This window comes from Crocodylus siamensis, chromosome 1 (genome assembly GCF_052110815.1).
Source record: "Crocodylus siamensis isolate JL-2025a chromosome 1, ASM5211081v1, whole genome shotgun sequence".
NCBI classification, from domain to species: Eukaryota; Metazoa; Chordata; order Crocodylia; family Crocodylidae; genus Crocodylus; species Crocodylus siamensis.
In genome coordinates, this window is record NC_143395.1 from 61769743 (window position 1) to 61796626 (window position 26884).

The 26884-nt window shown below is 46.6% G+C and overlaps 1 protein-coding gene across 1 annotated transcript in view; it reads right to left on the reverse strand.

Annotated features, from left to right (window-relative positions):
- Window positions 1-26884, reverse strand: part of LOC149872841 (uncharacterized) — a 261288-nt gene that overhangs the window by 230936 nt on the left and 3468 nt on the right. Inside the window, exon 4 of the mRNA XM_090062071.1 lies at window positions 25799-26358. Coding sequence (XP_089918197.1) covers window positions 26291-26358 — 68 coding nt within the window. The 3' untranslated portion in view covers window positions 25799-26290. The remainder of the gene's footprint in view (window positions 1-25798; window positions 26359-26884) is intronic.

Sequence of the window (26884 nt, forward strand, 5' to 3'; positions counted from 1 at the left end):
GAGCAGTATAGTAATTAACAATAATTTATTTTCACTAGGGCTAGGGACAGAAATTACACATAAATCAGTATAAGTGATAGGAAACTGGCTCAGATCTGTAACACAACAGAAGTTCAGACCACATAAGCTGCTTTCAAAATGGCTGAAATCAGTGTGAGATCAACCTGGATGGATGTAGTATCAGGCATAACTGATTTAGGTTAAATCAATTTATTGAACTTTTGTCTCAGATTCCCTCCATATTCAAGTTAACTCACAGTCCCCCAGCATCCCAGGATGCTTTGTACCTCCCCCCAAAATTCCCCAGCATTACAGAGTGGGCAGTGTGGCCTTGGCACAATCTGTCTGCTTCAGCTGAGCAGGGAGGCATGCTCTAGTGCTTCCTGGCTTCTATCTTGGGCCACTGTAGGCATGTGGCTGCAATTTTGGAATAAAAAGTAAATGTCTGTTCACTGTCTTATCAGTTCAATCTATGTCGCTGAGACTAACCTGTGAAGATGGAATCAATATAGTCTCAGAGTTTTTGACTATCTGTACTTACCCCAAAGGGCAGGTTGTGGTGAAACAATTCTGTAATACACTGAGAACCCTTAATGATGTTTTTGTGGTAGCAGTGAGACTACAAAAGAAAAATTAATTCATTCCACAAATTCTGTACATTAAAAATGACCTTCTTTCATTTTGTGTATTAGTACAACGTCTACTAGTATTGTAGCATTCACATTATTTCATTCTGCTTTTTAACCATGCATCAAATATTATAAACAGTGTTAGTAGGAGATTAAAAAGCTTCCATAATATGAATAAGGGATCTATGGTCAAATAAAAGCATCCCCTATATTGATTACAGGCCACACCTTATTATGAAAAATAATAAAACTCAGTAATACTGCAACATAAAAATCCAGGGCTTACCAAGGGCAGGACAAACATGCCATGGCTCAGACATGGTGAGAGTCAGATCCTCAAAAAGAACATCTAATATTTGAGGACTAAATATATCAATGTAATATCATCTAGTTCTGCCAAAGAAAAAAATGTATAATGAGAATTGCAGCAAACAGACCAGCTATTGGAATCACAAGGGTGATTTTTAAAAATGTTTTCTGGGTAAAAAAATAGAAAGTCCTATAGTGAAATAATCATTTGAAGTGGCATATTACATAAAGAAACAGAGAATGGAATACAGATTAAGAAAAATGTGAGACCGATTGTGGGCAATGCACTAAAGCCATTCATGGCCAAACTAATCATACACTTTCAGTGTTATATATAATTCTGAATGAAATATAAAACTAAGAAGTAATTTTGGCACTTTGGAATTTACTAATGACCCACATCTTAAGTAGAGTGTAATCATTTTGCCCTTAGCAAAAAGTCAGTTTGACAATTTAAACGAGGCAACGGAAGCTATTGAAACTTTCTTGGTTTCAGATGTTCACTTGAAATTTAGTTTTGTATCAGAGACCTAAAGTTCAAATCAAGTACCCGTGGTAAGCCTAATTGTATTTTGTATAGGCCAAATTCAAAATGGAGTATTTTAAAATTAGATTTTAAAATGTTACTGACCTATTGTCTAATAAGTCCATAAATGAAAAATCCTCAATTCTGTCTAATCTGATTTGTGTGTATTACACTGCCCTACAGAGGCACCACCTAAGTAAGGGTGGTGCTTATTTCATGCTACAAAGGCCACAACTTTACATGATAAACAAGTAAGTAACATGCAAATAAATGAAAGAAAGGAACACATTTTGTCTAGAGCGCTGGGTAGTGGGCAATCACCCCAAACTAGCCTGTACAGCCCTGAGCATCCCAAGATTAGCTCAACTGTTCCCTCTCAGGCTGATACCCTTTTTTGGGGTGCTCCATCCATTGTTTGATGCTTATCTCTCTCCTTCTTTTGATGAGTCCAGACAAATGGGGTACCAGATTTGTTTGTCAAGGCCACCTGAAGTATGAAGGAGACTATTCAGTTTCTTTTTGCTAAAAGTCCTTCTTTTCTTAACCACCAGGTAGAAAAGGAAGCTTTGGCTTCAGTCCCATTTAACCCCTTTGTTTCCTCCCTCCACAAGCTAATCAAGGAAACTGAGGCATGAAACATTATTACAGCATGAACTCTGTCATCCTCAGATTGAGGGACTGCCAATGACAACAACATAAACACATTTAAAACAAAAATATTGTAACAAAATAGTAGTGCCACACAGACCCTCAGCCTGAAGTATAAACCATCTTTTATTGCCCTGAATGGGAGAACTCAAGGTCAAAATGGGTCCTTGCCTCCTGTCTGGAAAAAAAAGTAAACTTAATGGGGACTAAGTAGAAGCCAGGGTACATTTGAACCTTATAGACAGTAGGTAGCTAGGTATTTACTTTGGTTAGTCTATAATTGGTTAATCTACAAGGTACAAATCTACTCTGCCTTCTACTTGACTTCACACTAACATAACTAACCATGTTTTGGCAGGCACCTCTATATATGCGCCTACGGAGCTGTTATTGCCATGCTGTTATTTAGTACTTCCTTATGGTACACTGCAGTAGCAGCCTAGCACCACAGTAGCAGCCAGCTGCACACGGTTATTTTTAGTTATGTCGCTGTAGCTATGTGCTATAGTGAGGAAGTGCATTGCTATGGCAACATAGCTGCAGCATCACTGTTTGTGCCCGCTGATGCAATGTCACTGTAGTGCATGGCTATGGTGATGTAGCTTCTTGAGTAGATGTGCCCAACTTGGACTAAGCCACCATATACTTGCCTCTTACAGCTCCAGCCAGGGTTATCAGATATAGCCTCTGATGGGTCTCTAGCTGTGTAACTGCAACATACAAATGGTGGATTGTGGTCAAAACAGCTCTCACAGAGTGTATCCTTATTGCTGTTATGACAAGGTCCATTTAGTATTCTGCATTTTCAGTATAAGTCTGACTAGATCTACACAATAATACAAGCTGCTCAATTTCATAACATGCATTAAGCAATTATGCAACATAACATTTCCTGAGGCAAAGAGCCTGTCCCTTGCCAAGCCCTGCTCACTGCCTCCCCGGTGCCTGGATGAAAAAACTTTGCTATGGCAAAATACCTTAAATGGTCAGTTGCTTCTTTTCCAGCTGAGCGTGAGAGAGCACACACATGTATGCATAGGCAAGTTCAAATCGGAGAAAGTGCTGTAGCTTTGTAGCCTATAAAAAGTTCAAGAGATCAAGAAGCACAATCTTTTGCACTGTCTGTCATTGAACTGGACTGTAATTGTTGGGAAGAGCAAGGTGGCCTTGGCATAAATGCAATACGATACTGCTCTGTGACTTTGTAAAGGATGACAGGGTCTCTCTAAGATGTGAGCATGTTGTGTGTTTGAGAACCATCATTTAGAAGGGCCTGACTGGGCAGATGTTGACAATGCTATCACTTGGCTGACTTAGTTGAAATGCAGTATGAAGAGAGAGAAGTCAAAGAGGTTGTGAATGAGTAATATTACTTGTAAATATCTTTCAGAAAGGAATTTCCTCCAGTATGGGGGCTGTGGAAAGTGTCTACTACTGCACCTCAGCAGTTCTCTCATGTAGGAATGGAACAGGGTGCATTGGAACCCCACATACCACATGCAGTGGAAGAGGGTACCATAGCAACCCTCCTAAAATTTTCCTGATAGATGCTTCTAGTGACCACAAGGACTAAGAAGGCTAGGAGCAGTGAGTGGTACAGACATCGTGCAGATCCAAGCCCTCAAGTAGAGTCCTTAGATAAGAAACCAATGCACTATCCCATAGAGGGTCACATTTGGACTGAGATATATTGCTTCTTCGTATCTTTGTTTATGCTGAGTGGAGCTACAAGGAGTAGGGTATTCACAAAAGGCCAGTTTACAAAGACCTTGTTAGACTTATGTGCGGTCTAAATTAAGAAAACATAGTTCCAGTGCCAGCTCAATACAATTATCATGTAGCAGCCATAGGATAGTGTTCAGTTGCCACATTCAACATGTGTGGAAGATGCCAGTTCCTTCAAGTCCTACATAACTCCACACACAATGCTTTAACTATCCCAGATTTTTACTCATATTGGTACCTTAAACTGTAACAAAACCCCCAGTTTTTTGGGGTTTTTTTATTGCATTCACTCCCCTTCCCCAACCATTTCTGACTTTTTCTCTCCCTCTCTATTCCCTATAGATAAGTATAAGTAAGCTAAAATGTAGGATAAGCTTTAAACATTTTTAGCAAGTTTTGGTTTTAGATATCCACTGTTTTACATTTTACTATTATTAGGTTTGTATTAATTTTGCTGTTGCATATTGTATTATTATCATTTTTGTATTGATTTGTATTGTTTCATATGGATATTGTAAGGTTTAGGCCTGTATTTGTAAGTGAACCAAAGTCATGTCAAGTTTCCATTTTATATGTCAAGCCTCCATCTTCTGTCCTGTGCCTGGGCATCCCATGTTGCAACAATATGATTTATTGTACCCCTCCCATGTACTGAAGGGCCTGTAATGACTGGGCTATTACCTCACATTGATTCATCCAGGAACCATGGACCTCACCCAGGAACAGAGACAAAACCAGCATTTGAAAGACAAAGACCCTGCAGAACCAACATTCTCAACATTACAGACACCCAAAACTGCACATCCCTGCATGGAGCGCACATGCTCAGTATGCCAGGGGCTGATTCTTGCCTGGGCATGCCTCCTGTCACTAGGGTCACGCAAAGTCTGCCCCTATAAAAAGGGGCAGTGAAGACAGACCCAGGGGGATGCCCTCTCCATCTGGACCAGTACCATGCCACACCACCTATCCACCCAGAGGCCCTGCCGGTGACCCCCCCTCTGGACAATACCTACTGGACAAGGACCCTGTCCCAGGGAGCAGCCGAGGGGAAAACCCCAGAGATTCTGGGAGGAACCTGGGAAGCAGGAATGGGATGGGAAAGAAAGAGAAAGGAAAGAAAAACAAATAGAAAGGTTCTTACCTTTAGAGAACAGCATGGCGAAACCAGAACTTGTGGCAGGAACCGAGCAGCTCGTTAGCCGCATTTTTATAAAGTTGCAGCCAGCTGATGGCTACAGTTGCAGGAGGCGGTCAGGGGACTTAAAAACAGCTGACTGCAGCCCCGAGGGGAGGAGAGCTGGAGGAGCGCCGGTGAGGGAAGCGCTCTCCGAGTCCCCTCAGAGCAGAGGACCATGGGGGCTTGCAGCCAGCAGACCTGGTGGAGAGGGAAAGACCCCACAGGAGGAGGTCGTCGCCCGGAGCAAGGCAGAGGGTGAGGAAGCTATGTCGAGGTGCAGAGGCTGAGAAGGGTTGGAGCACATTGAGACCTGAAGGACCCCACAGAGGATAAGAAGAGGTGGCAGGATCCAGATCACTGGACCAGGTGGGATCACAGAGGGCATGGATGGCCCCAAAGAAGAGCTGTGGGGAAGACGCGCTGAGGGGACCCACCAAGAACACAGTAGGCTGACCCTAGACCAAGGCTAGGCTGGTTAAGGCCTGAGAGATGGCAACTGGGGGCAAAAGAGCAGGCAGTAGGAGCAGACATAAAAGGGGCAAAAGGCAGCCCTTAGTATCTGGTGTTTTCTGCCAGTGATTTATTTTGTGTTTTGTTTTGTTACCCACTGTTGGAGGGGAGGCGAGGTATACAGCACCGACAGGGTGCAGCTGGGGGCCAGAGCAGGCGGCTGGTAGGAGGGGAGTATTTAGCTGGATTCCTAGAGCCTACTGGGAAGAGGGCCCCAAGCCCCAACTATCAGAGGGACATGACCAGAAACCATCGAGGTGTGGTGTAAGGGTGAGGTAGAGGGGAGGAGGAGCCTTGCAGAAGATCAACGTCCCATAGTCCCTGGTATGAGGAACGCCGATAGTCAATCCCCACCACTGTGATAAGATCCAAGTTGTGGTGGGCGAGACTGGGGAGAGACGATTTGGGTCGACGACATCAACTCACAGAGATCACAGGGAGGGACAGGCGGACAACTTCGAACATCCGGGGGCACAGAGCACGTGACCGGATGGTCGAAACCAGGCGGGTACAGAGCCCTTTCCAGCCTGGGTAGGTAGATATTACCTGCACACCTCCTCCTACAATTTGGACTCTCTCTCTCTCTCTCTCTGTCTTTCTCTCTCCTCCTGAACTTCAGTGGATTTCAGCCCCAGCACCAAGACTCTCTAACCCCTACTGCCAATATGTGTGTGGGGGGGTGTAAGGGAACCAATAAGACATTGTGTCACCATCCCCCCTGTTCAGTAAAACTACTGTCATTTGCAACCCCGAGTTGGGTCATGTTTTACTAAATGCCAGTCCCTTCTATATCTTAAATTAGTCTCATTCTCTTTCTCTCTCAGCTTTAGCTCCCACCCTCTCTGCTAGTTTCCCGATCTCCTCCCAATTCCAGCTCCCCTTTTCTGCTACCTCTCAGTCTCCCCTGCCCCTACTGCCTTTTCCCTGTGACTTTCTGCTATCTTTCTCTGCTTTCCTGCTGCTTTTCCTGTGATTTTCTGCTGCTGCTCCCCTCCCTTCAGCTTTCCAGCTCCTCGTAGCTGTTCTGCAGTTTTCTCCAGCAGCTGGAGCCTTTCTCCAGCTCCCAGCACCTACTGCCGCTCCCTGCAACTTCTCTAGCTGCCCCAGAGCCATTCTCTGAGTCCCTACACCCAGAGCCCCTCTTTAACACTTACACTTTCCCTTAGTCCCATTTTTCCCTCTCCCCATCTACCTTTTCAGCTCCACCGTAGCTCTGGCTCCAGTCCCAGACTCTGTGCCGGCATGCTTCCCTGTTCTGCAGGCTTTGGGCATTGTCTTTTAATCAATTAAGATCAATTAACCTAAAGTTACCTCTGAGACTCAGTTCTTCAGCCCAGGCCCCTGTAGTCTACCTGTTCTAATCCCGGTCCTGGTAACTTTAACTCCCTACACTTCTGCTTTCTTACCTTAACCTTATCCCAAGTATACCAAGCACATACATACATACCTACATACATACATATCACAATACCCAACTTAGGAACTCACTTGTGTATATGTGTAGGTGGGTGGTATGTGTGTAAATTAGTAAATACACATATATAAGCATATTTAGATATCATTGTGTGTGTGTGTGTGGTATATGAATTGGTAATCCACATATGTGTATTGAATGTGCAGGCGTTGGTAACTGGTAACTGATTCTGTCTAAATCTGGTGTGTGTAACGTGTATGGGCTTAACCTAAACTAGTTATTTTGAACATGCGTGTATCTGAGTTGCTAGTGTGACAGTGTGTGTGTGTGTGTGTGTATGTGTGTGTGTGTATATATATATATATATATGGCATTGTGTGCATGATATACAAATTAGTGATCTGTGTCTAACTTCTGGGGTGTATAGTGTATGTGCTTGAATTGGTGACAAGTATGCATGTGCCTAGGCTGGTTTGGATGTGTATGTGCCTGAGATGGTAATGTGAGTGTGTTTGCCTAGTAGGGGTATATGCACCTAATGAGTGCATGTGTGCTTAATTGATTTTTATGTGTGCATGTGCAATTGTACACCACACCATCCTGTCTAACAGCGCAATATTGAGATCCTGAACATTGGCCTGACCCCTCAGGACAAGAAAACAACTTTCCTTCCCATAATACCAACCTTCCAATTTAGGACATTTATTCAAATGACCTTGGCCTGGCTTTAATTTACAGCCAGAATTCATCTGGACTTATAGTTAATTGTGGCTCTTTCAAAATCAAAATGCTTGCATGTCTCAAATCTTTATTTTTAATCAAATTAAGAATAGAAGGTATTAATCTTTACACTACCACTCTGTTTAATCTGTGGCATGAATTAGCTAAAGGTATTCTTCCCACTGGATTTTTCCAGGCACTTTAGTGGAGGGATTTTTTCTTCCTTAAAACCCTTGCATCAGAGTGTATTTCCCTATTCCTATAATGTTTTAAACTGTATCCTTCATTTGTTCTTTAAGTCTGGTTTAATGGACTCCATAGATAAAAAGGACTTTTGCACTTAGCTTCAAATTACAGATAGGAAATTTGTCACAGCTTCTAGCAAAGAAATTTTGCTCGAGGTTAGATTACTAGAAGGTCACTACTCACAAAATTTTCTTTATAAAGTGTGTGCATGGGGGGAGAAATCATTTTTACCATAAAATTGCTGACTAGGATGACCTGCAGAGCAAGAGGGCAGTCTTGAGGGATCTAACACAAAAGCTTCTCTATTAAGTATGCGGGAGAGGGTAGATATCAGATCTTAACTTGGAACCAGAAAGCTATACCTTGAAGGTGAAATCTTCTTCAGGAGGAGGTCAAAGTATACTCTTATTAAGTTGTTCTACTTCACTGAACCCTAGCCACAGTTTTTAAAGTTTACATGAAGCTGGAAGATTTTTGGACAACTAGTGAACTAAGCAACAAATGTTTAGTGTCTTCACTTATTCTACAGTATTTAGAATGGTTGAACAAGAATAGAGTACTTTCATCAGCCTCCTAGCTTGTAACTTTAGCATAGCAATAATTTTTTACCTAAAAGGTACTAGAAAATTAAAATGGTGCATTTTTTGCAGGATGGAGGGGCGTTTAATTCATGATCCTGCCTTGAATTGGGACAGGGAATAGATGTCCTTCTGAGGTCCCATCCAGCCCTACTTTTCTTTGATTCTGTAATATCGTTTGCTGTAGTTAACCAAGTTCTGAAGAAAGATGTTTGAATCAATGATAGGCATGGTGGTAACTGCACAAAGTTGTTTGTGGCTAATTTTCATTTGTGTACAAAAATACAAGCCTGGTTCTTACTAGGAGCTCCTGGTTGATAAAGTAGTAAATTTCAAAGTTTGAAGCAAATTGAACAGAAGCTGTGTTATTTTTCAAAATCTGCCCAAGAGTGACCATCTAATTTTGGGTATGACATTTAGATTTCAATTTAGATTCCAGAAGTTGCACCTTGTATAATCACAAGTAATTAAAATGGCAGGCTCGGTGCATTAAGACAGGTGTTGTACACCAGAGGTACATATACCCAGGTGGTACACAGCAGTGGCACAGAGAAGTGGGGGACACTTCTGGTTGCACTGCTAGTGCTTCTGGGTTTCTCACTATGTGCAGAAGACCCCTCCCCCCAGGTTGTCAGTTAGCTGCTGGGGGAACCCCCACCCCCTGCTTGTCAACTGGCCAAGGGGGCTCCCTGCTTCCCAACCGGCCACTGGGGGCACACCAACCATAAAAGGTTGAAAACCTCTGCATTAAAGCATTAGGGCTAAGACTAATTCTTTCCAAATAGTACACTTGCCATGCCCTGAGTGGAATGGGATTCACAAGTGCACTACAGAGCTGCTGTATGTGTCAGGGGGAAGCAGAGGTGGGGCTGGTTAATTGGGTTCTGTCGCTCAGCAATGCTAATTAGCCAGGCTGAAGTGCTGTGCAGAACTGACTAAGCTGTTTTAGTTTAGTAGGTGGTGTGCCATCTCTGTGGAGCATAGCAAATTTATGACCTAAAGGGTAATATGGGGCCAGGTGTCCTACACTGGAAATCTTTATCAGTGAGCTACTGTGCATGTGGAAGTACAAATGTCTCAGACATGCATGCGTCATAGTAAAGTATTTTTTTTGCCTACTGTCTATACTATAAGTCTGCTATACTGTACTTCTAATTTGGATACTGGAAGCAATTTAACTGCATCAATGCAAATCTTTTCAGGCTAATTTTTTCTGCTGAAAAACTGTGTATGTAGCACTAATTCTAGTACCTAGCTAGCTTTAGCATTGAAAAATTGAGATATACCCCTTATAAACAGACATTAAATGTGCTTTCACATGTAACAGGGTCAGCAGTATGGAGAAGTCTCAGCCAGCCCCAAGAAGCACCACAAGTTAACTTTCTGCCATATTGTATGTGATAAAAGAAAGAGTCAGCCAGTTAAGGATAAGGCACCATCATTCTCTCCTACACCTTTCCTGTCAGAAGGAGAATTTTGTCAGAATTATATATAATGGCTATCAGCGAACATTAATTGGCACTGAATTGCTGTGAGGTTAGTTATTACAACCAGATGAACACAAAATAAACATTTTAAGAATGCTATTATTCTAATGAATCTCAAAGTTATTAATAGTTTCATAGTTTGTAGGGTCAGAAGGGACCTCAGCAGATCATCAAGTCCAACCCCCTGCCATGGCAGGAAGGAGTACTGGGGTCAAACGACCCCGGCAAGGTGTTCATCTAGCCTCCTCTTAAAGACCCCCAGGGTAGGAGCCTTCACCACTTCACTTGGAAGTTAGTTCCAGATCCTAGCCGCCCTGACAGTGAAATAGCGCCTCCTGATGTCTAGTCTGAATCTACCCTCTGCCAGCTTGTGACCGTTATTTCTAGTCACTCCTGGTAGTGCCGAGGGGGAATAAGGATTCCCCCAATGCCTGCTGGTCCCCTCTGACTAGTTTGTAACAAGCCGCTAGATCCCCTCTCAGCCTTCTCTTGTGGAGGCTGAACAGGTTCGGGTCCCTGAGCCTCTCCTCATAGGGCCTACCCTGCTGTCCCCTGATCATGCGAGTGGCCCTCCTCTGGACCCTCTCCAAATTGTCCACATCCCTCCTGAAGTGCGATGCCCAGAACTGGATGCAGTACTCCAGCTGCGGCCTGACCAGTGCCACATAGAGGGGGAGGATCACCTCCTTGGTCCTGCTTGAGATGCATCTGTGGATGCATGACAAGGTATGGTTGGCCTTCCTAACTGCATCCCCACACTACCAGCCCATATTCATCTTGGCATCAATGATGATTCCAAGATCCTTCTCTGCCTCTGCACTGACGAGAAGGGAGTTCCCCAGCCTGTAGGTATGCTGCTGGTTCTTCCTCCCTGGGTGCATCACCTTGCACTTGTCAGTGTTGAAACCCATCCTGTTTTCATCTGCCTACCCTTGTAACCTGTCTAGGTCTGATTGCGGCCTATTCCTCCCTTCTAGCATGCCCACATCCCCTCACACCTTAGTGTCGTCAGCAAATTTGAACAGTATGCTTTTTACCCCCTCTCCTCCAAGTCATTGATGAAGATGTTGAACAGTTCGGGCCCAAGGACCGAGCTCTGCGGAACCCCACTTCCCACATCTCTCCAGGTCGAAAATGACCCATCCACCACCACTTTCTGGGTGCGGACCTCCAGCCAGTTAGCGATCCATTTGACTGTGTAGGTGTCAACACCACAGTCCCCCAGTTTTTTAATGAGAACGAAGTAAGAAAAAGTGTTGAAGGCCTTCCTATAGTCTCCAGAAAGACTACGTCCACTGCTACCCCTTCATCTAAGTATTTTGTGACCTGGTCATAGAAGGCCACCAGGTTGATCTGACAGGACCTGCCTGTAATGAACTCGTGTTGGTTGCCCCTAAGTATAACCTCCCCCGGTGGCCCCTTGTGGACATGTGCCAGGATAATTTTCTGAAAAAGCTTACCCAGGATCGAGGTAAGACTAACTGATCTATAGTTTCCTGAGTCCTCCTTCCTCCCTTTTTTGAAGATGGGAACTACGTTGGCCCTCTTCCTGTCCTCTGGCACCACACTAGAGCACCACGAGTGCTTGTAAAGCCATGCCAGGGGTCCCGCAATGACCTCAGCTAATTCCCTCAGCACTCTGGGGTGGAGATCGTCCAGACCAGCTGATTTAAATACATCCAGTCCCTCCAGAAGTTCCCTGACTAGATCCTCACTGACCCTTGGCTTAGGTGCGCCTCCCCTGGGGCCTGAGGGGGTCCCGGTGGGGGAGCTGATTCAGTCCCTGCTCAGGAAAATGGAGGCAAAGAAGTTGTTAAATAGGTTAGCTTTGTCATCTGGTATGACAACCAGATTTCCTCGTGTGTCTTGCAGGGGCCCCACATTACCTGGTACCTTCTTTTTGCCCCTATGTATTTTAAAAAGGACGTCTTGTTGTCCTTGATTTGGATAGCTAGTCCCAGTTCCATCTCCACCTTCACCTTCCTGACTGCCCCCCTGCAGCCCCGAGCAACTGCAGTATAGTTCTCCCTGGTGATGGCCCCTCCCTTCCATTGGGTGTATGCCTCCCTTTGAGTTAGGAGACATTCCCGGATGCTTTTGGTGAGATATGGAGGCTTTTGCACTCTCCTGTCCCCTTTGATCTGTGTTGGGATTACCTCCCTTTCGGCTTGGAGGATTGTCTTCTTAAGCAGAGACCACTCTTCTTGGACACCTGACTCCCCTCCTCTCTGGGACCTCAGTGCCTCCCTGACTATTCTCCTACCTCATTGAAGTCTGCCCTTCTGAAATCTAGGGCTTCTGCCTTGCTGCAGACCTAATAATGAGTAGCAACTTATAATAAGGTGTTGCCTGGGATATATTTATAGTCATACATGAGTCTAAATACATTATAAACTTTCTCCCACAGATATCCATTGCTTCATCCTACACCTTGGTTATGCCGCCTTCACACCTGTTATTTCCTGTAAATGGAAAACCTTACATATATTCACCTATGTGATGTAGATTTTCTTCTAGTCATATTAACACTTCCCATAATATACCTCAGGTGGTCTACACATTTCTATTCTACTCTGTTTGCTTGCACACTACTAAATTACCTTAGCATTCCTTTAATTGTCATCATTTTGAACTTTCTAATCACACTGTTGAGTTAAATGTTTTTGATTAAAAGTAAATTCACAAAAAATGAAATTTTGGGGGTACAGAAACCAGTGAACTCAGGTAAAATACCAAAGACAATTTTGGAATAGTTTCTATTTAAAAATTGGCCCACATTGTATAGAATAAAATAAAATATGACATTGAAATAAAGCATATTAAGTCAATGTTTTAGTTTGATCCAAAACAAAATATTTGTGTTTGCTTGTTAGTTCCATTTGGGGGGGAACCCCCCCCCCCCCGAAAACTGGAAAACTTCTGAGCCAATATTTCTTCTAATTTTTTTTGGACTACCCACCAAACCAAAAGCATTCATTATTTATCCAACTCAAGCAGCTTGCAAGTTCCACCTTCTTGTTTGCTTCACTTCATCAATTCATAGATTTTTTTAAAGGCCAACAGAGGCCATTAAATCATTTGAGTAGGCCATCATTAGATTTGAATAATGTGAGCAATAGAATTTCTTTTCTTATCATCTGTACTAAGTGAAATAATGTCTGTTGGCTAAAGTATGTCTTCAAGAAAGTCATCCAGTCCTGATTTGAAGGGGACCTGGAATATCTACTACTTTCATTTTCCTGGTATTCTGTTTTGATAGTTAATCATTCTCACTCATAAAAATAAGCCCTCTTATCTATTTGAATTTACCTAGTTGAATTTATGAGCCATTGGTTCTGGTTGTGCCTTCCTCTGCTAATTTAAAAAGCCCTTTAGCACATAGTATTTTGATCAAATGCATAGTAGATTCATAGATTCATAGATGTAGGGTCAGAAGGGACCTTGTAGATCTTCTAGTTTGACCCCCTGCCATAGGCAGGAGAGAAAACTGGGCTCAAATGACCCCAGTCAGGTAAACATCGAGCCTCCTCTTAAAGACCCCCAGGGTAGGAGCCATCACCACTTCCCTTGGAAGTTGGTTCCAGATCCTAACCAGTCTGACTGTGAAGTAGTGCCTTCTAATGTCTAGTCTAAACCTACTCTCTAGCAACTTATGGCCATTTCCTTGTTATTCTGAGAGGCGCTTGGGGGAACAAGGTCTCTCCCAAAACCCGCTGGTCCCCGCTAGTAAGTTTATAGATGGTCACCAGGTCCCCCCTCAGCCTTCTCTTGCAAAGGCTGAACAGGTTAAGGTCCTGTAGCTTCTCCTCATAGGGTCTGTCCTGCTGTCCCCAGATCATCTGAGTGGCCCTCCTTTGGAACCTCTCAATGCAGTCCACATCCCTTCTGATGTGTGGCACCCAGAACTGGACACAGTTCTCCATCTGTGGCCTGACCAGTGTCGATAGAGGTGAAGGATCACCTCCTTAGCCTTGCTTGTGCTGCATCTGTGGATGCAGGACAAGGTACGGTTAGCCCTATTGACTGTGTTCTCACATTATTGGCCCACATTCATCTTGAAGTCAATAGTGACTCCAAGATCTTTTTCTGCCACCATGCTTTTTAGAAGGGAGTTCTCCAGCCTATAGGTATGCTGGTGGTTCCTACTGCCCAAGTGCAGCACCCTGCACTTTTCAGTATTGAATCCCATCCTACTTTCATTTCCCCACCCCTGTAACCTGTCCAGGTCCTGCTGTAATCTGTCCGTCCCTTCTAGCAAGCCCACCTCACCCCAAATCGTGGTGTCATCTGTGAATTTAAACAGGCTGCTCTTCACCCCATCATCCAAGTCGCTAATAAAGAAATTGAACAGTGCACGCCCAAGGACTGAGCCCTGGCAGACCCCACTGCGCACTTCCCTCCAGGTCAAAAATGACTCATCCACCACCACTCTCTGAGTAGGATCCCTCAGCCAATTTCTGACCCATCTGACTGTGTAGGCAACAATGCTGCAGTCACCTAACTTTTTAATGAGAATGGGGTGGGAGACAGTGTCAAAGGCCTTCCTGAAGTCCAAAAAGACTACATCCACTGTGACAGCTGCATCCAGTGATTCTGTGACCTGCTCATAGAAGGCAATCAGGTTGGTCTGATAGGATCTGCCTCTAATAAAACTATGCTGGTTGCTCTTGAGCATCACCCCCACTGCTGGCCCATTACAGATGTGCTCCTTGAAAATCTTCTCAAAAAGCTTCCCCAGGATTGAAGTAAGACTAACGGGCCTATAGTTGCCTGGGTTCTCCCTCTTCCCTTTTTTTAAAAATGGGGACCACATTGGCCCTCTTCCAGTTGTCTGGCACATGGGCAGAGCACCACAAATGCTCGTAAAGTCATGACAGGGGCCGCACAATAACTCCTGCCAATTCCCTCAACACCCTGGGGTGGACAGCATGTGGACCTGCTGATTTGAACATGTCCAGCCCCTCCAGAAGTTCTCTGACTTGGTCCTTCCTAGCTCTAGGCTTGGCAGAGTTTCTCCCGAGTCCATCCTGAATCTTGGTAGGGGAGTCCCAGTCTCTGCACAAGAAAATAGAGGTGAAGAAATTGTTAGAGGTCTGCTTTCTCCTCAGGTACGACCACCAGATTGCCAAGCATGCCCTGAAGGGGCCCCACATTACCCAGGGCCTTCTTCATTCTCCCTATGTATTTAAAAAAGGACTTTTTGTTATCCTTGATCCTTGATGCTAGCCCTAGTTCTGTATCTGCCTTAGTTTTCCTAACAGCCCCCCTACAGAACTGAGCGGTGGAGCTATACTCCTCTTTGGTGATAACCCCTCCCTCCCATGAATGCTCTTGGTGAGCCAGGGAGGCTTTTAGGCATGCTTGCCCCCATTGCTTCTTGTTGGGATTGTCACCCCTTGGGCTCTGAGTATCATCTCTTTAAGGAATGACCACTCAACTTGGGCACCCAGTTCCCCTACTCTCCAGGACCCTAGTGCCTCCCCCATTAATCTCCTAAGCTCATTGAAGTTTCATAGATTTCATAGACATTTGGGCTAGAAGGGACCAGGGAGGATAATCGAATCCAGCCCCTGCCCCAGGGGCAAGAAGTCAGCAGGGATCATAGGATCCCAGCAAGATAAACATCCAAATGTGTCTTGAAGGCGTTCAAAGTGGGTGCTTGAACTGCCTCCAGCAGCAGTCTGTTCCAAACCTTGGGGGCTTGGACAGTGAAGAAGTTCTTTCTTATGTCCAGCCTGAATCGATCACAGTGGAGTCTGTGACTGTTCGATCTTGTCATCCCCTGAGCCTGCGCTTTTCCATCCTGAATAGCCCCATTGCTCTCAGCCTCTCGTCATAAGGTCTGTTTTCTTGACCTCTGATCATGTGCGTGTCTCTCCTCTGTCCCCTCTCAGCTTCTCCACATCCTTTTTGAATTGAGGAGCCCAAAACTGGACACAGTACTCCAGCTGTGGCCTCACCAAGACCGAGTACAGTGGGAGAATGACGTCCCAGGATCTGCTTGAGAAGCATCTATGGATGCAAGCCAACATTTTGCTCACTTTACTAGCTGCAGCATCACACTGAAGGCTTATGTTCGTCTTATGGTCAACCACGACCTCCAAGTCCCTTTCATCTGTAGTGCTAATTAGTGTAGCACTACCGAGCCTATAAGCATGGTGCAGGTTTTTCCTCCCAAGGTGGAGAACCTTGCATTTTTCAGTGTTAAACACCATCAGGTTCTCATCCACCTATTTCATGAGTCTGTTCAGATCCACCTGGATCACCCTCCTATCCTCAGGTGTGGATGCTTTACTCCAGAGTTTGGTATCATTGGCGAACTTGGCCAGTCCACTTCTGACACCAATGTCCACATCATTGATGAAAATGTTAACCAGTGAAAATAGGCCCTAAGACACAGCCTTGTGGGACTCCACTGGTCACAGTGTACCAAGATGATTGGCTCTCATTGATCACCACCCTTTGGGTCCTACTGCGGAGCCAGTTCCCCAGCCAGTGGATCACAGTGATGTCAAGGACACAATTAGGCAGTTTCACCAAGAGGTGATCGTGGGATACCAGATGGAAAGGTTTTTTAAAGTCGCAGTCTACGACATCGATCTCTTCCCCTTTGTCCACCTGGTCATAAAAGGAAATGAAACTGGTCAAGCAAAACCTACCCGCAACAAACCCATATATACCTCAGGATATTGTCTTCAGCTAGTCTGTTAAGGATGGCCTCCTTGATAATCTTTTCCAAGACCTTCCCCAGGATAGAGGTCAGGCTGATGGGTCTGTAGTTTGCCAGATCTACTTTCCTCCCTTTTTTGAAGATAGGCACAACATTGGACCTCTTCCAATCATCAGGCACTTCACCAGAGTGCCAAGAACTCTCAACAATCTGTGCCAGGGGCTGAGCTATGATGCTCGGCAGCTTCCTGAGTACCTTTGGGTGTGACCCATCAGGGCCAGCTGACTTGAAGGTATCCAGCCTGTCAAGATGTTCCTTCAAGAGGTCAGCTTCGATGGAGGGCAAGGAATCTCCCTCACCTGGGCTTCCCTGACCCATAGTGGGCAGGGCTGTCCCATGGAACTGGTGCAAAATGGACACAAAGTACCCATTTAGCAAGTTTGCTTTTTCCTGGACATCAGTTGTCAGTTGCCCCATCTGGTTTAGCAGAGGTCCAACGTTGCCCTTGGTTTTCCTCTGGCTCCCCACATATCTAAAAAAGGACTTTTTATTTTACTTGATTTTTGTAGCTAGCTGGAGTTCCATCACAGCCTTGGCTTTCCTGTTTTGCTCTCTGCAAGTCTGGACTAGAGGACAGTATTTCTCCTTGGTTGCAGTTCCAGTCCTCCAACCTTTGTAGGTCTTCCTTTTAAGACGTAGGAGGTCTGCCAGTTCGCTGGAGAGCCAAAGGGGCTGCTGTGCCCTTTTGCTGCTTTTCCTCTGAGACAGGATGGACTTTGCTTGTGCATCCAGGATTGCTCCCTTGAGAAGCAACCACTCATCCTGAACTCCCCTCTCCATTGGGTTGTGGCCTTTTAGGGCCTCTTTGACAAGCCTCCTTAGCTTATCAAAGTCAGCTTTCCTGAAGTCGAGGACTTTGGTATTACTGACTGACTTGCCAGCTTTACGGCAGATGGTGATCAGTTCATGATCACTGTCACCCAGCTTCCTTTCGATTGTTAGGTTGCTAATTAGGTCACCCCAGTTGCCAGTACAAGGTCGAGCAGCGCTTTACCTCTTTTCAGCCCATAGACTTCCTGCATCAGATGGAGGTCATCCACACATGAGAGAAAGCTTTGTGACCACTCAGATTTGGCCGAGCGCTTCTCCCACATGATGTCTGGGTAGTTAAAGTCTCCCATGACAACCATACACTGGGATTGTGCGGCCTCAGCCAATTCCCTGGTAAACTCCTGGTCAAGGTCTTGACTCTGGGTAGGGGGTCTGTAGTAGACCCCCACCATAGTATCCCCTGTGCCATGTTCCCCATGGATTTTAACCCAGAGGGTCTCAAGTCATCCACCATGGATGCCAATGTCAGCTTGCAGGGACACGTAGCTTTGCTTGACCTAGAGAGCTACACCCTCACCCCTTTTGTCCACTCAATCCCTCCTGTACAAGGTATAGCCATCTATACCCATGGTTCAGTCATGGGTAGAGTCCCACCAGGTCTCCGTTATCCCAGTGATATCATAGTTATTTGCATTTAGCAGAACAAGTTCCTTTTGTTCATTCCCCAGGCCTTTGCCTTGCCTACATTTTGTTCCAGGGCTGGGACTGGGGTGGGAACCCTTATGTCTGCTGGCTTTGCAAGGGCCACTCACTGGGCCAGCAGTGGCAGTAGTCCCCCCATCTCACAGCGGGCTTAGTTTAAAGCCCAGTGGAGCAGGTCAGCCAGTCTAGCTGAGAAGAGCCTCCTCCCCAACAGAGAGAGGTGGAGGCCGTCCCTTCCCAACAACTCACTGCCTCTCTCACCAAAGCCTTCCCAATGACACCAGCACCACAGTCTTTGGTTGACTACCTGGATCCTCCTCTCCCCCCTCAGCCCATAGCCCAAGACTGGGAGGATCAAAGAAAACACCACCTGGGCCCCCAGACACTTTAGCTGTGTAGCCAAATCCCTGCACTAGGTCCTCATGACCCGGCTAGGAGCACTCTGAGCCATGTCATTGGTGCTCACATGGATGAGGAGCATGGGATAGTGGTCTGTGGACTGGAGGAGCTTAGGGATTTTCTTCACAATGTCATGGATGCAGGCCCCCAGGAAGAAATAAACTTCCCAAGCTAAGGGGTTGGGGTGGCAGATTGCCCCCTCAGGATGGAGTCTCCCATGACAAACACTTTGTGTTTGGTCTTGGGGAGAGTGGGGACGATAGCTCCAGTGTCCTCTGTGTTGCCTGTGGGAGTTGTCAATTCAGCAGGCTCTGCTGGGGCTGCAAGAGCTTGTACCTGTTGCAAGCTCCAGCGGGGCAGGGGCCTTGGTGCGGTGGGCCCTGGGGCTCATGATCACCTTGGTCCAACCCCAAGACTGGACAGAAAGGGAGGTCCCTGGGTCCTCCCTTGTCCTGGAGGGAGACTGTAGTCTGCCGTCCACCTCCTGGGGGAGAAGGGCCTGGCAGTAGTAGTCTATCTTCTGCTCACAGTCCCTGATGGTGCTCAGTCTCTGGACTCTGGCCTGGAGCTCCTTCAGCTGGCGTGCCAAAGAACCCAGTAGGGAGCAAACCCCATAAGGGCAGGTGGACATGCTCCCGGGCCCCAGAGCCTGAAAAAGGGACAGGCAGCCCCTGTAGCCGAGAGCCAAAGGCTCTGTCTGTGTGAAGCCCAGAACCATGGGCTCTGTCTCGGTGGATGTCTCTGAGGTGCCAGAGGGGGGTGCCACAGACCCCTCGGGGACCCTCGGGGTGCAGTGTATACCCATCCGTGTCATGCTGCTAGTGGGCTCACTACAGCTGGGACTTCTTACTCTGGGGGACTCACAGGCAGGACCTTGGGCCCTCCCACTTGCCCTCCTGCATGAACTCCCATACTAACTCATGCACCGGGACCAGGAGCATACCTGTTTGTGCGGCCTGTTCATGAGGCTCCAGTCTCGTGGCTCCCTGGGGGGGGCTGGGTGAAGTAGGAGCTGGGGTGGGGTTGTGACCCTCCTTGGCCCACTTAGCCCACTTCCAGCTGTCTAGGTTCCTCCATCCATGGGCCCCTGCTTACCTGTCAGCAGGCCGGGGCTCATCAGAGGTCCTGGGGTTGCTGCTGGGATCCCTGGGCTCACAGGAGTGCAGTGGGCTTACACCCGCACATCTCACACCACAGCTGGGACTCTAATGGGGCTTATGTTGTTGCTGGGCCCTTTTTAAAATGTGTGCATGCAGCTGGCCCGCTGAAAGTCTAAAGCTACTGCCTTGCTGCAGGCCCTTCACACCCTGCTCTGGATGGTGAATTCCAGTAAGCGATGATTGCTATCACCCAGGTGGTTGAGGACTTGGAGTCCCCTCACCAGGTCATCGCCTGTGGCCAGGACTAGGTCCAGCAGGGCATTCCCCCTGGTAGGACTGTGCACCTCTTGGGTTAAGTGGAGGTCCTGTATCTCAGCCAGGAACCTCTGTAAGCAGTTAGACCTGGCTGACTGCTCCTCCCAGCAGATGTCCGGGTAATTTAGATCACCCATGACAACTACATCCCTTGCCTTAAGTGCATCTGCAAGCTAACCCAAGAATTCGTGCTCCAGCTCTTCCCCTTGGTTGGGAGGTTTGTAATAGACCACCACTGTTAAGTCTCTTTCCCCACATCCCCCCTGTATCCTGACCCAGAGCACTCAGCCTGCCCCTCCTCTGACCCCATCCTGCTGGTTGAGGATGTATATCGCTCTTTGAAGTAGAGCACCACACCCCCGCCTTTCCTTCCTGTTCTATCCCACCTGTATAGCCTATAGCCCTTAATGTTGACCACCCAGTCATGGGATGAATCCCACCAGATTTCTGTGAGCCCTACTATGTCCAGGTTTGAACTAGCTATCTGGAGGGTGAGTTCTTCCTGCTTATTCCGTATACTATGAGCATTGGTATAGAGGCATTTAAGGCCTTGAATTGGTGCATATGCCACCCCCCCACCCCAATTCTCAGGACTATCTGGACCCCTGCTGCTTACCTGGGTACTCCTTGTGTATGTCACCTGTCTTGGTTGGGAGGTGTCCTCACGTCTTCCTGTGGCCTCATCCCCCGGCGAAGCTAGTTTAAAGCACTTAAATGCACTCTATTCCAGGGGCAGAAGGGTAAGCCCCCAAACATGTATTCTTTCATACAAGTCAAACATGTACGTATCTACACATAATGTATATTAATTGAACTAACTAATTTCTTTGAGATTTAGAATGTTTAAATTGGAATGTCACAAGAACAAACTTCTGCACCAGTTGTAGTGCCTAGTTTCTGGTTGAAAGTGTAAGTGCTAAGAGTTTGTATATTCAAAGTTCCCAGCTGGGAATTAAGAACCTTTTGTGATAAGCAGTGACTACAGAACCATGCTGGCCAAAATGCAGCTCATGAGCCAAATGCGGCTCTCTGGCATAGTACTTGAGGCTCTCTGGAGGTTTTCCACTGCAGCTGCACCGCTTACTCCAGGGTGTGCTCTTTGCAAGGAAAGCTGGAGTGGTTCGGAGGTGTGTGTGGGGGTGTCACCTCCACTTCAGGTTGCTCAGCACCCCCCTCCCCCAACTCTCCGGCTTCGGTGAAGAATCAGAAGTGGCTGAGTGAGTAACTCTGCCACCCATGACATAGAATCATAGAAAACGCTGGAAGGGACCTCAGGATGCTGTCTAGCCCAATTCTGTGTTCAAGATGGGATAATTAATGTCCAAATCATTCCACACACATGTTTGTTAAACTCATTTCTAAAATTTTCCAAGGAAGAAAAGTCTATAACCTTCCTGGGTAGCTTATTTCAGTGCTTAAACATGCTCATACTGAGAAATTTCTTCCTTATAGCCAACCTAAAATTCCTTGCTGTAATTTAAATCTGTTACTACTTTTCCTGTCTCATGTGGCCACAGAGATTATCATCCTCTTCATAATCATCCTTCAATTATTTGAAAATGGTTATACAGTAAATGGTTAGTTTTCTTCCTACTTGGCTTCTCTACCAGCTGTACCAAAAGTTTATTCCTTACATATTCCAAAATTTTAATGGATTGTCTGTATACTGCTGTGTTACCCTCCCAGAAGATGTCGTGGTAATTAGGCCTCCGATAGCACCTGGTTCTGTGATTTGGACACTTCTGTTAGTTGTTTGCATAAAAGCCACATCTACCTTCTCTCCTCTGAGTTGTTGTTTTACAGCAGACACTCACCAAGATATGATCCTTGCTGTTTTCTCCTCTTATCTTGACCCAGAGATTTTCAACATGCCTACTTTAAACTGCATCTTGGAAGAAGTATGTATCTCTCTATACAGAACAATACCACACATAATAATAGTCCCTCCGCTGAAATGCTTAAAATAAGCATTTACATTATATTTTGCTGTGTTGTGATGTAGAGAAGAGAAACAAGAGAATTTGCTACTTAGAATTGAGCCATTAGAATGAATTTCTCTAAATAGTTTGAAGTATTTTTTTAAATCAATTTGTTCATCCTTAGTGTTGGTGTCACAATATAAAATGTATAAATTCTCTCATGTCATCTGCAGAGACTACTTTTTAACATACAGTCATAATTTTTCAAAGCCAAAATCATGTTTCTCACCCTATTTTGCCTCTTCTCTTATTTTGCCAATCTTAATCTTACACATCGTAATTTTCCTTTATAACTAGAACAAAAGCAATGGTGGTGGTAAGTGGGGACTTTTCACCATTAATTGAATGAAGGTTATAATGATGGGTGACAATTTTTTTTCTCCATAAATACAACTAATTGAAAGAATTCTTTTTTAAAACTAACTTCTTGCCTCCATGAGACTGTATTCATAACTTGTTTTGCCTTTATAGGAACCTATACAGAATCTATTCATCAAAATAATTAACTAAGACATTTACATTTTCATATTCAAGGTTTCTTACTGAGGGATTCAAATAAAGGAATAGTCTAAATGTTATATTGCATAAACAAGATTCTACTTAAGTTGTGATGGAAATTCATAATTAGCTCATTTATTTCCAACTTCAAACTAAAGTTTCCTTCCTGTGTGTGCTTTTATGCACACACTTTATCTTACATACTCACCAGACTAACTGGAAAATGATTGAAAATTTACAAAATACAAACATTATTTAACATGAAAGGATCTCCCTTCATAGCAAGAGACTATTTCAAGACAGTATCTGGAATCTGAAATGATGGCACCCTGCTTTCTTAGGAGATCTTTGAAAGAAGATTGTTGAAGGTTTTCTCTTGCTTCTCTAGTTCTTGCATCATCTGTTTCAGAGATTTTTTTTTGTTTAATTGCTCGAGCGTGCTCCTTTGGGGAATGGAAAATTCTGATTATTCTTTCGAACTGTGTTTCCAGGGAGAGAGAGAAATACAACAGAGAATTGAATTATTTTGGCAATTCAGATTATGATTTTTAGCTGATTTTTAGATTTACAATGTTTAAGAAACCTACAGATGATACACAGATCTGTATTTGTGTGCATATATCCATGTGTATGAGAAAAAGGGAACAGACTTTTTCTGTAAAATAATTAAGTGTTTATTATTAAACTAACTTCTCTCCCCTGAAGCAATGTTCATAATTTCCCTTGCCTTTATTCAGAGATATACAAGAGTTAAGAATCTGACTACTAGGTCCTTGGCAGATGTTACTAGGGCAGATCCAAGGGGGTACACTGGATTCTTTCAATTCCTACTTCACACACAGTTTGAAACCAACTTCCTGGCAATGGCAGCAGAATTTTTAATGAGGGGGTGCATTTACACAGATGCTTATCTTCACAGTAGCATAGTTTACTGCATAGTAAACATGCATGTCTATGTGTGTGTGTGTGCTTACTGCACAGTAAATGATGCTACTTATGAGTAAATATGCTGCCTGCAAATGCAGGTAGGAAATATACTTGCAATTAGTTACTGTGCAGTAACGCATCTGTAGATACCAACCAGGAGCAGATTTGTTTCTGGTTAGTTTTGCCATTAGGGTGCCTACCTAAGGCTAGCCCCAGGGCTCTAGGCGGGGAGCCTCTTCTGCTCCAGGGCTGTGCTTCCTCTGTGATAGCCCCAGCTTCAGGACCTTTAAAAGCCTGCAGTCATTTTGAACCCTGGGACACACATGGAGGGAGCCTGAGGGCACTCCAGGCCCCTGTATCCCCTTGGGAAAACTGGAGCCTAGCTGTGCCAGCCTGCCTGCAATCCAGTGCCTCTGTCTGGCACTGCAGTGCTGCATGCCTGCCAGGCCTGCACTATCCAGGCCTGCAGAGTGCTGCAGGCTTCAGCCAGGCTTCTTAGCACCCAGGCCCAGCTGCAGGCAGCTTCTGGCTGTCAGGGCCAGCTCCAGCGGGCTGACTGGAGCTTGCAGGTGCTGTGGGGCATTACCTGTGCTGTTCAACTGTCAGTCTCATGCTGTGCCCCTGTGCTGGGCACTGCAGGCAGCTATCAAGGCCTGGCAGCACAGGGATAGCTGCATGGAGACCCAAAGAGCCAGTGAAGGACCCCCTGTGGTGCTGTCCTTCCCCATGATGATACCCATGTCCATGCCAATCTCCCGGGGACCCAACTGGTTGTAGGAGGAGATTGGTGACCTTGTGGTGTTGTGCGGCACAGCAGTGCTGCATTATGGTCAAGGCTTTACAGGCACCATAAGTTACCATGATCCACAACAATTGTTGGCTGGGGAGTTCCAGCAAGTCCATGCCCCTTATGCAGCAACTGACACCCATCCTTGTGCCCCAGGACCCAAGCCACAGCCGTACTGCATAAAGCAGCATGGGCAGCCTGCCTGAGCCCCCACCTCAGCCTGGCACCCATGGTGACATGTCACTTGGGGAGGGCCCTTCAGTCCTATAGCAGCCCATCCCATTGACCTCCCTGGCCACAGCCTCCACCAGCAGCTCAGGGAGCCGGGGTCAGTGCCTGACCTGACAGCTCCATGGTCTCAGCCCCAGCCATGAGGCACAGCTGACCATGTAGCCTCAACCACCAGCAGCACCACCTCCTCCCTGAGGGAGGCCTCAGCCAGGCACCCACACACCAGAGTGTAGTGGATCAGGTACACCTTGGCCCATGCAAACAGCTCCTCAGACACAACCCATGACATGTGTGGCAGGGGCACACTCAGGGCACAGTGGCAGTGTGCAGGGGGACTGGCCCCAGAGCACATCTATGGAGAGGATCCTTGTGGGAAGGATGGGGTTGAGGGCAGCTGCTTGTCTCACTCATCCAAGAGCATTGTGGCCCCTGTTCCCAGATGCCGTGGGCTGGGAGATAGCATAGGATAGCAGCTGTCCTGCAGGAGGAGTGCAACGGAGTGGGTTCTGGAGCCACAGCAGCAGGTGCTGCCAAGAACCTGGTCTGTCCTGGCCTGGGAAGGTGGCAGGGGAGGCAGGCTTTCTGCAGCCAGCACCCAGCAGCTTGCCTACCCCAGGGAGCGAGTAGGAACTGGGGCTCAGCTGGTAACCACCTAGGCTCAACCCTGCCTGGATGACTTACCATGATCCCTGGGCACCTGTGCACACCTGATCCCTGATCTGAGACTGGGCAGTGCATAGATTCATAGATTCATAGATTCATAGATGCTAGGGTCGGAAGGGACCTCAATAGATCATCGAGTCCGACCCCCTGCATAAGCAGGAAAGAGTGCTGGGCCTACATTACCCCAGCTAGATACACATCCAACCTTCTCTTGAATACCCCCAGGGTAGGGGAGAGCACCACCTCCCTTGGGAGCCCGTTCCAGACCTTGGCCACTCGAACTGTGAAGAAGTTCCTCCTAATATCCAATCTAAATCTGCTCTCCTCTAGCTTGTGGCCATTATTTCTTGTAACCCCCGGGGGCGCCTTGGTGAATAAATACTCACCAATTCCCTTCTGTGCCCCCCTGACGAACTTATAGGCAGCCACCAGGTCGCCTCTCAACCTTCTCTTGCGGAGGCTGAAAAGGTCCAGTTTCTCTAATCTCTCCTCGTAGGGCTTGGCCTGCAGGCCCTTAACCATACGAGTGGCCCTTCTCTGGACCCTCTCCAGGTTATCCGCATCCTTCTTGAAGTGCGGCGCCCAGAATTGCACGCAGTACTCCAGCTGCGGTCTGACCAGCGCCCGATAGAGGGGAAGTATCACCTCCTTGGACCTATTTGTCATGCATCTGCTGATGCACGATAAAGTGCCATTGGCTTTTCTGATGGTTTCGTCACACTGCCGACTCATGTTCATCTTGGAGTCCACTAGGACTCCAAGATCCCTTTCCACTTCTGTGCCACCCAGCAGGTCATTTCCTAGGCTGTAGGTGTGCTGGACATTTTTCCTCCCTAGATGCAGCACTTTGCATTTCTCCTTGTTGAACTGCATTCTGTTGTTTTCTGCCCACTTGTCTAACCTGTCCAGGTCTGCTTGCAGCTGTTCCCTGCCCTCCGGCGTGTCCACTTCGCCCCATAGCTTAGTGTCATCTGCAAACTTGGACAGAGTACATTTCACCCCCTCGTCCAAGTCGCTGATGAAGACATTAAAGAGTATCGGTCCAAGCACCGAGCCCTGCGGGACCCCACTGCCCACACTCTTCCAGGTCGAAACCGACCCATCCACCACAACTCTCTGGGTTCGACCCTCCAGCCAATTCTCCACCCACCGGACTGTGCAGTAATCCAAGTCACAGCCCCTTAACTTGTTCACCAGTATGGGGTGGGATACCGTATCAAAGGCCTTCCTGAAGTCCAAGTATACGACATCCACCCCTCCTCCTGCGTCGAGGCGTTTTGTGACCTGGTCATAAAAAGAGACTAGATTGGTCAGGCACGATCTACCTGCCACGAACCCGTGCTGGTTTCCCCTCAGCATAATTTGTCCTGCCGGGCTCTCACAAATGTGAGCCTTGATGATTTTCTCAAAGATTTTGCCAAGGATGGAGGTGAGACTGACTGGCCTATAGTTACCCGGGTCCTCCTTCCTCCCCTTCTTGAAAATGGGAACCACATTGGCCCTTTTCCAGTCCTCCGGGACTTGACCCGTGCGCCACGAGCATTCAAATATTCCCGCCAGTGGCTCTGCAATGATGTCGGCCAGTGCCTTCAGTACCCTCGGATGGAGCTCATCCGGGCCTGCCGACTTAAAGGCATCCAGTTCCTCCAAGTGACCCTGCACCACCTCAGGGTCCACGCATGGAAGTCTGGTGCCTTGCTGCTGCCTCCCTACACTCCCAGTGAGAGACTTGTCATGCCTCTCACTTAGGAACACTGAGGCGAAGAACTCGTTGAGGAGTTCAGCCTTGTCCCCTCTGTCCGTCACCAAT